This window comes from Palaemon carinicauda, chromosome 8 (assembly GCF_036898095.1).
Source record: "Palaemon carinicauda isolate YSFRI2023 chromosome 8, ASM3689809v2, whole genome shotgun sequence".
Lineage (NCBI taxonomy): Eukaryota > Metazoa > Arthropoda > Malacostraca > Decapoda > Palaemonidae > Palaemon > Palaemon carinicauda.
The window spans coordinates 131986299-131998524 of NC_090732.1; the positions used below are offsets into that span (position 1 = coordinate 131986299).

At 46.3% G+C, this 12226-nt stretch overlaps 1 protein-coding gene across 1 annotated transcript in view; it reads right to left on the bottom strand.

Moving 5' to 3' along the window:
- Positions 1–12226, bottom strand: part of LOC137645944 (BTB/POZ domain-containing protein KCTD9-like) — a 131717-nt gene that overhangs the window by 104653 nt on the left and 14838 nt on the right. The window contains exon 2 of the mRNA XM_068379016.1: positions 616–737. Coding sequence (XP_068235117.1) covers positions 616–737 — 122 coding nt within the window. The remainder of the gene's footprint in view (positions 1–615; positions 738–12226) is intronic.

Here is a 12226-nt window from a genome sequence, read left to right on the forward strand (position 1 = left end):
ATCATATATATATATCATATATATATATATATATATATTATATATATATATATATATATTATATATATATATATATTATATATATAATATATATATATATATATATATAATGTTATATATATATATATATATATATGTTATATATATATATTATATATATATATATATATATTCACTCATTCACTCACTAAATCCCGTCCGGATTTCTCCGGGTTGGGTCCTGCATCTGATATTGCCATTCTCTCCAGAGGCTCCTATCCAATGCCATCTGTGCCAGCTGCTGAAATGTCTCGCCTCTATTTCCTTTCTTGAAGGTTTTTACCCATGTATCTCTTGGTCGTTATTATATATATATATATATATATATATAAAATATAAAGAGATTAGTTTGCCAATACTCCCACAGCAGGAATGTCTGTTCTCACTGGTGGCTGCTATGAAAGGGACTATTCAATGAGCAAGCGGGAGAGGATGGGATTCCCTGCTCCCAGCGGGGAGTTTTTACACCTCGTCATAAAATTTCAACTGCCGTGTAATCCATCTTCGCTGTTATCTCCAATGTAAAGAACAAATGTTTGCATTTGTGTCAGAGCAAATCCTTATTATGATACAAACCTAATTAGTCTGATGTCATCTATAAGTCCTCCTTGAGGTGTATACAGATGAGTTGCCCGAATGCCTAGTTTCTGTGATGCCCCTGCGAGGACTTCCTCAAGAGAATGAGTCACTAACAACACCTAGAAAGATTCAAATGGTATAATATACAGTGCATAAAATACTACATTATAACAAATTTGAAAGTAATATGACAAATTCGTAAATAATTTGTATTTTTCCTAACTATACAAACCTTAGCTATTTAATAGGGGTATTACTTTCGGCGCAGCTGAAATGATGATCCATTAACTTTTAACGAGGGTTAACTACCCACACCGCTAGTTAGCAGGGCGTAGGGAGGGTAGCTTGCTACCACTCCCCCTCACACACCTGTGATTGAGCTCACTTTACTTGGAGGTAGGACTTCAAGGGGCATAGGGCTGGCGGGTAAGTTTCCTTAAATAGCTAAGGTTATCTATGAATTTGTCATTTGTTCCATAACTGGAATATAATCCACGCTATTTAATAGGAGTGACTCACCCATTAGGAAGGGTGGACGTCCCAGCCAATCTGGCTTTTTGGCTTTACCCGGGGTCTCCTTATCTGAGTGTGTCAGCACTCAAGGAATAAGGAGTCCCTGCGGCTCGCTTAAAACCTTGCTATGCAAGGTTTGCGGCCTACACAAGCTGTATGTGAAGGTATGTAGAAGTGTGACTGAACTGGTAAAGTTATTCAGAGTTCTTTAGATGGAAAAATTGTACACCAGGACTTTCCCAATACCACTTCGTCAGGGTATGGGGATGCAACAGTATTAATCTTAATACTAGGTACACAAGGAAGCATGGTTTACCTGCAGTGGTTTGAGGTCAGCTATGCAGAGAACCCAGGATGCTGCTTTCCCCAAGAGAGGGGAAAATGAAGAAAAGAATAAAGGCCAGTCAAACCTTTTCATTCATGCAGACTAAAACCGGGTAACAATGCCCTCAACCTTCTGCTACTTGTTCAATAAGGAGCTTGAGGTTTTGAACCAGCTGTTATGCAGCCACCACAGGACCGATAGAGAACGTATCAAGTCTCCTGTGGGTCACGTCTTGCAGGTAGTGGGATGTGAACATGTTCTGACGCTTCCACACCCCAGCTTGAAGAACATGCATCACTGAATAGTTTCTTTTGAATGCCAGGGATGTACAGTAGCTATTTCCTTGACATCATGAGCTCTGGGACGACGTGACGGAGGAGGGCATGGATTTAGTGCATGGTCAATGACCCTGTGAGTCCACACTCAGATGGTGTTCTTGGTGACCCTCCTCTTGGTCCTTCCTGTGCTGATGAATAGTCCAGGCACACGAGGACGGGCAGCGGCTGTTCTCTTAAGATACAGCCTCATACTCCTCACTGGGCATAGTAAGAGATGGTCTGGGTCATCTGTTACAGTACAGAGACTAGAAATCCAGAGGTCGAATCAAGGATCCGCTACTCCCGGGTTCTGAGTCTTAGCAATAAACTTAGGGATGAAGCTGAATGTTACATCTCCCCATCCCCTTGAATGGGCGATGTTGTATGAGACCATGAAGTTCACTGACTCGTTTGGCCAAAGCCAAAGCTAGCAGGAACACCGTCTTCCAAGTCAGGGGGCAATCTGTTGCCTGGAGGTCTGCCAGTTCCGCAGGTCCCATGGGGATCTGGATGTCCAGGGAGTCGTAAGTTTGATTCCACCTGGACTTGAGTCGCCACTGAAGGGACCTCAACCTCAGGTGACCATTGGGAACTAGACGGGCCACCGATGAAAGGTGACCGAGGAGATGTAACCACGATTGGTCTGGAAGTTGTTCTTGTCTGAGAAAAGGTCTTGCGACCTTTCTCAGCCTTGTTATCCTGTCGTCTGATAGGAATGCTTTGTGGAGAGTGGTGTCTATGATCATGCCTAGGTATACCAGTCTCTGAGTAGGAAACAGAGAGGACTTCTCAAGATTTACCATGATCCCCAGATCCTGGCAAAGTCTCAGAAGTTTGTCTCGGCGTTAAAGAAGGGTTGACACCGAGTCTGAAAGGATTAGCCAGTCGTCCAGATAACGGAGGAGACGGATGCCAGTTCTGTGCCCAAGTGGACACTAGGGTAAACACACTGGTGAAGACTTGTGGTGCTGTGGAAAGACCAAAGCACAGCACCTTGAACTGGTACTTTCTGTTGTCTAGGCTGAATCTTAAGTACTTCCTTGAATATGGATGGACTGAGATCTGGATGTACGCGTCCTTTAGGTCCAGTGTACAAATGAAGTCTTGCGGTCTTACTGCTAGTCTGACTATGTCTGCCGTCTCCATGCTGAACGGAGTTTATTTGACTAACTTGTTCAGGGCTGAGAGGTCGATGACTGGTATCCAGCCTCCAGACGCCTTTCTTACAAGAAGAGTCGACTGAAGAAGCCTGGGGATCCGTCGAGGACCTCTTGCAGAGCGCCCTTCTTCAACACCTTGCCCCCTTGCCGATCCCATGGCAAGGGAGTTCAATGAAAAACTGGATTCCTGGTCAGGGGAGGTAGAGATGTTATGAACGGGACACGATATCCTAGATGGATCAGGGAGATTGTCCAAGAATCGGTCCCGAGTTGTTTCCACCTGTCTGAGCAACTTTGTAGGCATCCCCCCACTGGTGGAAACGCAGGGGACTGCCTATCCTAGCGTTTGTGGCCTCGGCTGCTCCCTCTAGGATTTTTTCCTCCCCTGGCGGACTTTTTGCCTTTCCTGTCTTTGACAAGATGAGGCTTAGACACCATTGTCTTCGCTGCTGTTTTCGTCATCGTTGCTGTCTTGGTTGGACGGGACTGCTGGGGTGCTGGAGGTTTATAGGGCTTACATATTAATGCCCTATGGAGGAGGGAGTCTTGATGAGACTTCTACCACCTCTAAGCAGCAAGTTCCACATCCTTAGGCTCAAACAGATGGGACCCCTCTAGGGAGGAATGTTTAAGCCTATTTATCTCGATGCTAGGGACCTTCTGGTGCAACCTCTCAGACACTGCATCTCAACGTTTCAAGATGGTGTTTGCCCACAAGTTCGAGACTTGCTGGGCAAAAAACTCGATCATGTGAATGCCTGAGAGAAGGAAGGTTTCCATAGCTTTCCTGGTACGTTCCTTGGAAAAATCCTCGGATCGTATCAGGATACCTAAGGTCCCTAACCAGATGTCCAGCCACGAAGTAGCTTGCATTGCATACTAGGTGACCTTCTCATGATTAAGGATCTCAGTTTCCGAGAACGAGACCTGCCGGTTGGAGAGTTTCTCAAGAGGGATTCAACTGGTTAGCTCTTCCAGACAGTGGTAAAGAGGAAGAACTGAACTGGGTTCCTCCAGGATCTCAAAGTACCTCCTCTGCTGTACACGAGGAGGTGGGAAGAGCTTGTTCGTAGTACCTGCACGGTTGGAGGAGGCAAACTCAGAGAGCTGTTGGGAGATCTTGTCCCTGCTACTCTTCACCCCTTGAGACCAGGGCAGGGCTGCACTGGTCTTTGAGTGTTTCTGAGTACCAAAGACGCGGTCTAAGACCGTGTCTTTGCCCTCTCGAGGGGGTATCTCTATGTCGGAAAACCCACTGAGAACCCTCAGAGTTAGAACCTGCCAGAATGCATGCTCTGACTCTTTTTGGTCTCCTCCTGCTGTAGGACTTGTAGCAAAGTCTCCTTCTATCCCCAAAGGCTCTTCTTGGGGTGAGTCGCAGACATTCCCTGAGAGGCTGGCTGTCTCCATTCTAGCCCAGGTGGAGGACTTTAACAGTGTTTTGGAGTCTTTGGATTCCTTCCGAGGAAGGAGGTAAGACTCCAACATTGATGACCTGTGTGGCATGTCCCTCCTGGTCTCAGATTGCGGGGAACTCTCGGCGTAAAGAGAGGTTTCCTCCATTGGTGCGATGGACGAGTCTCTCTCCTCGCGCAGTTCCCTTGGTGACAGGAGGTCTTCGTCCGACAGGGATGGAGAGTCTTTCTGAGAAACAGGAAGAACTTGTCTCGATGGTCTGCATGGAGTCAGCTTCGCCCTCGGGGAAGTGACCGCGTCAGAAACTCCTTTTTTCCTCTTAAAAGGGGTAGAGGAAGCCATGGTTCCATGCTTTAAGTCTAGAGCTATAGGTCACTCTATTGAGAGATCAGACGGGACAGGCTTCAAAGCCTGTGTCACGGCTCTGACTAAGGTACTGAACTAGGGCCGCTGGCTGACAGATGCACTGGCAGACAGATCCCCTGAAGGGAAAGGGACCGAAGGTTCCCTACGAGGAGTCACTGTGATAGGTGGGTCTGCCTTAGAAGGCAGTTTAGGGATCCTGAACCCCTCTTGCTTGAATGTGTTTCCCTTCTTCCGCAGTGCGTGCTGGTATGCATTTGCGGGGAGGGGAATGAGGCGATGGCGACCTTGCTGGATAACGCATCTGTGCTCGTGTCTGTTGGTGCGCATGCTCACGCGCGGGAGAATATTGGCGTTCGCGGGAGGGAGAATATTGTTGTTCATGCGTGGAATATTGGCGCTCGCGCGCGGGAGTATGCGGGCGAGCATAAGAATCTGGGCGAGCATAAGAATCTGGGCGAGCATAAGAATCTGGGCGAGCATAAGAATCTGGGCGAGCATAAGAATCTGGGCGAGCATAAGAATCTGGGCGAGCATAAGAATCTGGGCGAGCATAAGAATCTGGGCGAGCATAAGAATCTGGGCGAGCATAAGAATCTGGGCGAGCATAAGAATCTGGGCATGCATCCGTAGGAGAGAGATGGCGCGCGCATCTCTGTGTGTGAGCACGCCGGAGATAGTTCGCACACAGGTGAGCGGGAATGTTCAGGTGAGCGCTGGCGCACTGGTGAAAGTGTGTGCGTAGGTGAGGGCGGCAACGTGGTTGTCGTCTCACCTACAGACTTGTGCGTTGGAGAGTAATGGCGCACAGGTATTTGCTGGCGCACTGGTTGGAGCGCGGGCGATAAGGGGCGCACATGTTGACACGCAGGAGAGCGCTGGTGTGCGGGAGGAGGGTGCTGACGCGCAGGAGGGTGCTGACGCGTAGGAGGGCGCTGACGCGCGGGAGGGCGCGTAGGAGAGCGTTGACGTGCAGGAGAGTGCTGCCATGTAGGAGAGTATCGGCGCGCAAGTGAGCGCTGACGTGTGGGTGAACGTTGGTGCGTAAGCGCGTGAGTCTGCTGCCGTCTGTGAGGGTAAGCAGGTTGAGGGGCGCGCCGAAGCGCTGTAGAGTGACAAGCTGCTGGCGAGCGCTGAAGGTCTGGGCGAGTGGGCGCGCGGCGCACAGGGCAAGTGTGATGGCGCACAGCTGTGCACTTTGGTGGAGCTACAGTGGGCTCTACAGGCAACAGGAATGGTGATGGAAGGTCGGCAGGTCTGGAGGATGGATGGTCGGCGTGTCCTTTGTAAGGACGATCATCCATCGAAGGAGATCGCGAACGATCTGCAGAGAGGTCCAGGACCGAAGTCACAAGACTGGTTGCAGGTGCAGTGATGAATGATGTATGAAGGTCTGACGGGGGCTCATCTACGGGGGACTGCAGTGATGACGTTGAACCAAAGAGGCGCCTCTTCACCGCTGGTGAAGAGAGACCTCTAAGGCGAAGAGGAAGGGGAGCCTTCCGACTGATGTGCCCTCTGGGGGCGGTTGGATCAGCAAGCTGACCGTCAGCAGTCCTTCGAAGAGGAGTCTCTATAAGTGAACTCCCCCAAGGGGAAGAAACACTTGCAGGAGAGACCGACGTTGGATTTAGTTTCCCCCTTGGAGTATGGTCAGGAACAGGGTAAACTCTACAGCTGTAGAGTTTGGAGTGGCAGAGGAGATGGAGGACACCGCATGAGACACCTCTGACACAACAACGTCAACAAGAGTCAGAGGATCTACCTCTGACGGCGATGATGATTGCTTAACAGAAGCACCCATGCGGATGAACTGCAGCAGGGCTTCCTTGGAGGGCGAACCCGTGAGCCCAAAGGAAGACCATATCTGAAAAATGGAGTTTTTATGATAAAACAAAGTTTTATGAATACTTAAATGGCAGTTATATATATACAGTGGAACCTCTACATCCGAACGTATCTACATACGAATTTTCCAACATCCGAAGTAAAATTTGAGCAACTTTTTGACTCTACACCCGAATTTTATTTCGACACACGAAGTAAATATTACGCCATTGAGTGTCGAGTGCTCAGTGCTCAGTTCTCTGTTCTTGTGTGTATCATGTGGTTGTCCTCTGTTTGGTCTGTTATTAACAGTGCTTATTTTCTTCCTTTTCTCACATTTCCTTTGTGATTTTACCTATAATCATGGTGCCTAAGAAGCTAAGTTTCAGTACAGGAAGAAGGCAATTCTTTCATTAGAATTGAAGCAAGAAATTATAGAAAAACATGAGAGCAGTGTGCATGTGAGTGATACTGTATGGCTAAACAATATGGCCGGAATAGGCCTATGTTCTCGAGGATCATCAAGCTGAAGGCAGCCATTAAAGCAAATAACCATCGAAGGGGATCACCATTATTACAAGACATCGTAGCAATACCCTGGAAGAGATAGAGCGCCTTTTATTGATAGGGATAAAGGACAAAGAGATTGTTGGCAACAATCATTTGTGAGAAGGGCCAGCATGATGAATAGAAAGAAAGAAAAAAGTGAAGCAAAGAAAACCAAGATAGCGTTAACAAGCTCTTTTAAATAAGACTTCTCTCTTTTTCTGTTTCTCTCTAAACATAGCATTAACATGTTCTTTAAATAAAATCTCTCTCTCTCTCTCGCTCTCTCTCTCTCTCTCTCTCTCTCTCTCTCTCTCTCTCTCTCGTTCTTCTTCGCTGTTGTAGTGTTAGATACGTCTACGTCTATTATTTTTTTTCAGAGAGAGAGAGAGAGAGAGAGAGAGAGATTAAACAGAAATGTGTTTAGAGTACATATGATTTTTAACTGCGTCAACGAGTTGAAAAACAATTAAATGAAATTAAGAAAGTAATAACAGGTAATCTGAATTCCTTTATTAACTAAAACAAATATTGATTCAAACACACTCGTGTGCGTATGCACAAACACACACACACAGGTGCAAGAATTTTGCTACGCAGTAAGAGAGACGGTCAGGGAGGAGGGAGAGATGGTGACTGCGATAACATACCGTAACTCGTCACTGAAAGTGATGAAAATAAAAAATCAAAAGAAAAAAATGTGAAAAATATGAAATATAAAAATAAAATAAAAAAATAAATAAGCTTAGTTAGATTAAAATTTCCGTAGTGTAAGTTACGGTATGTTATCGCAGTCACCATCTCTACCTCCTCACCGATCGTGTCTCCTTGTGCGTGTGTGTATGTGTTTGCGAATACGCACACGAGTGTGTTTGTATCAATATTTGTTTTAGTTAATAAAGGAATTCAGATTCGCTGATATTGTTTTTTTAGTTACATTTAACTGTCTTTCAACTCGTTAACGCTGGTAAAATTCATATGTACACAACACATTTTTGTTTAATCTCATTTTTGTTTAATCTCTCTCTCTCTCTCTCTCTCTCTCTCTCTCTCTCTCAGAAAAAAAATTAATAGACGTCTCTAACACTAACAGTGAAGAAGAACAAGAGAGAGAGAGAGAGAGAGAGAGAGAGAGAGAGAGAGAGAATAAATACTCTCTCTCTCTCTCTCTCTCTCTCTCTCTCTCTCTCAGAAAAAAAATTAATAGACGTCTCTAACACTAACAGTGAAGAAGAACAAGAGAGAGAGAGAGAGAGAGAGAGAGAGAGAGAGTATTTATTTAAAGAACATGTTAACACCATGTCTACCTTCTCGCCGATCGTCCGTCTCCTCCTGGGTAGCAAATCCTACACCTGCGTTGGCCTGTCTCTAAGATAAAGTGGCAATAAAACACATTTTTTATTCATTATTTCTTTATATTTATCTTTTTTACATGCTTCTTTCATATTATGCAGTTATGTTATTGTTATGCATAATTATGTGTAGCCATTTATTAAGGATTTATTATGGGTTTTTAGGCTGAGGAACGAATTAAATGAATTACCATGTATTCTTATGGGAAAATTCGTTTCGACATCCGAACATTTTCTACATCCGAAGTTGGTTCTGGAACGGATTAAATTCGTATGTAGAGGTTCCACTGTATAGCTAAAGTCTCTGACTTCCGGCAGAATTTATTCGAAAATCGTGGCAACCGCCTTGTGGTGGTTGTGCGGTTAGGTGGTTAACAACCCTTACAGGGTGGTACCTGGAATCATTCCCGTTTTCTGTTCTTCAGATTACCTTTGCCCAACCTGTCTCCTGAGAGGAGGTGGGTGGGCTTTAAAATATATATATAACAGCCAGGTAAGTATTCATAAAACTTTGTTTTATCATAAAAACTCCATTTTTATGAATAGTACTTACCTGGCAGTTATATAAATATAGCTGATACACACTTTTGGAGGAGGGAAACAGACAGTAAACATCGTTGGGAAACAACAAAAGAGTTGTAGGAGAAAAAACACCTTGATTCCTTACCTGCTAAGGTAGCTGACTTCAAAAGTTACTGCCTCTAGAATCGCTTTCCCTTAGGAGTGGTCAGCCAGGAGTAGACCTGCTATGCTGCAAACAACTCAATCGAGTCTGTCAACGGGGTAAGACAACAACTTGACAAGACTTCAGAAACTACTGTACCTTCGCCCCATATAATAAAAACCTGCAACCTTACTAAAACTAACCACCTAACCTTGCAGAAATAGATATAAACTATCTATCTGGACTGAGGGAACCGTACCACAAGACGAGGTCCTCAGACAACCATAAAAACACAAACCTTCATACATGCATACAAACTAAGGTTGAGTGGGGGGTAGTAACTCCTTTGCCTAATACAGAAGCCACAGCTAGGTATGGGCCCAAGGTATAACACTTGTCATAGTCTACTCTCACCTCTCTGAGGTAATGAGAAGCGAAGACAGAGTTGTTCCTCCAGAACGTTGCGTCCATGATTTGCCTAACTGACATAATTTTCTGATATGCCAGTGAGGTAGCAATGGCTCTCACTTCGTGAGCCTGTACTTTCAACAGGGCGAAGTGTTCTTCCTCACATAAGAGGTGGGCTTCCCTAATAGTTTCCCTCAGGAAAAAGGACAAAGCGTTCTTTGACAGGGGTTTTTGAGGATCCTTCACTGAACACCACAACGAGTTGGATGCACCCCTAACGTTCTTAGTGAGGGTTAAATAAGCCTTGAGGGCCCTAACTGGGCAGAGGAGTCTTTCCTGCTCCTAACCCACTAGGTTTGTGAGGTTAGGGACCTCAAACGTCCTAGGCCAGGGTTTCGAAGGGTTCTCGTTCTTGGCGAGAAAGTCGAACCTTTAGGCACAAACCGCTCAATCGCTTGGACCTCGCTGACCCTTTTGGCAGTCGCTGGAGTCATAAGGAAGAGGGTTTTCTTTGTTACATCTCGAAGAGAGGCTTGCGAGATAGGTTCAAATTTTTGGAGCACAGAAACTTAAACACCACATCCAGGTTCCAAGATGGGGGTCTTAATTGTACCTGTTTCGTAGTCTCAAAAGACCTAATAGGGTCCTGCAAATCTCAATCTTGAGACAACTCAAGGCTTCTATGCCTAAAGACGGTTGAGAGCACACTCCTGTATCCCTTGATGGTAGATACAGTCAGCTTAGCATCCTGTCTGAGGTACAATAAAAAGTTGCAATCTGGCTCAGGGAGGTAGTAGTCGAGGAAATCTTATGTCGCCTGCACCAAGCTCTAAAGGTCTCCCACTTAGACTGGTAGACTCTTTGTGATGAGATTCTTCTTGCTCTGGCAATAGCTTTCGCCACTTGTGCTGAAAAGACTCGAGATCTAACGAGCTTCTCGACAGTCTGAAGGCAGTCAGTTTGAGAGCGAGGGGGTTTTGATGATATATCTCGAAGTGGGGCTGTCTGAGAAGATCTGGACCTACCGGGAGTCTTTTTGGGAAATCCATCAGCATGCCCACCACTTCAGTGAACCATTCCCTTGCAGGCCAGAATGGAGCCACTAGAATTATTCGTCCCAAATTGAGGAGAGCGAATTTTCTGACTGCCAGATTGAGGATTTTGAACGGGGGAAACGCATACATGTCCATCCCCGTCCAATCCATCAAGATGGCATCCACTGCTACTGCTTCCTCGTCTGGTACTAGAGAGCAGTAGTTGGGGATACTCTTGTTCAAGTTGGAAGCGAAAAGGTCTATTACAGGTCTGAGACACAACTTCCAGAGGCTCTGACAGACATGCGGGTTAAGAGTCCACTCTGTGGGAAGAACTTGTCCCTTCCTGCTGAGCATGTCTGCCCTGATGTTTCTTTGCCCTAGAACAAACCTCGTCAACAGCTGAGTCCTGTTCTCGCTCGCCCAAAGGAGAAGCTCTCTCGCTGTTCTGAACAGAGAGAGGGAGTGAGTTCCCCCTTGTTTCCTGATGTACGCAAGAGCTGTGGTGTTGTCCGAATTGATCTCCATAGTCTTCCCTGACACCGAGGCTCCGAAGGCCTTTAGTCCCAACAAAATTCCCATCAATTCCTTCCTGTTGATATGCCAACTGACCTGACTTCCTTCCCAAATGCCTGAGACCTCCTTGTTCCCTAGTGTTGCTCCCCAGCCTGACTCCAACGCATCTGAGAATAACACTAGGTCGGGGTTCTTCTTTTACAAGGAGATCCCTTCTCCTAACAGAACTGGGTCCAGCCACCACATCAAAAGATCCTTGATCTCTGTCTGAATGGGAAAAGAAAAGGAGTCCTCCTGGGTCTTTCTGTTCCATACCTTTGCGAGGAAGCATTGCAGAGGCCTTAGATGCAGTCTTCCCAACAAGACAAACTGCTCTAGGGAGGATAGAGTTCCCAGTAGACTCATCCACTCCTTCGCTGAGCCTTCCTGTTTCTTTAAAAATTCTCTGACTTTCTCTAAGCACCTGGTCTGCCTTTCCTGGGAGGGAGAAGCCCGAAAAAGAACTGAATTCATGAACAGTATCTCCAAAAAGAGAATAGTCTGATTCAGTTCGGTCTGAGACTTCTCCCTGTTGATGATGAGTCCCAGGTCCTGAGTCATCGTATACGTCTTCTGTAGGTCCTCCGGACACTTTTCTTTCGACTGTGATCGGATCAGCCAGTCATCTAGATAGAAGGATACCCTTATCCGCTCCTGATGTAACCAGCCTGCCACGTTCGCCATCAGCCTGGTGAAAACTTGAGGAGCCGTGCTGAGACCGACGCAAAGTGCCCTGAATTGAAAGCACTTGCCCTGAATCACAAATCTCAGATATTTCTTTGAAGTCGGATGAATGGAGTCGTGAAAATAAGCGTCCTGCAGGTCGAGAGATACCATCCAGTCGCCTGGACGAACTTCTGCCAGCACGGACTGAGTCGTCTCCATGGAGAACTTTGTTTTCTCCACGAAGGCGTTCAGAGAGCTGACATCTAGGACTGGTCTCCATCCACCCGAGTTCTTGGGAACCAGAAATAGGCGATTGTAAAAGCCTGGGGAGGTAAGGTCCCGGACTGGTTCTATTGCTCCCTTGACCAACATCTGGTCGACTAGCTCCAGAAGAGCCTCTTGTTTCCCCGTGTCGGCGTACTGAGCCACTAAGGCTAGGGGAGTGTGTGAGAGAGGAGGCTT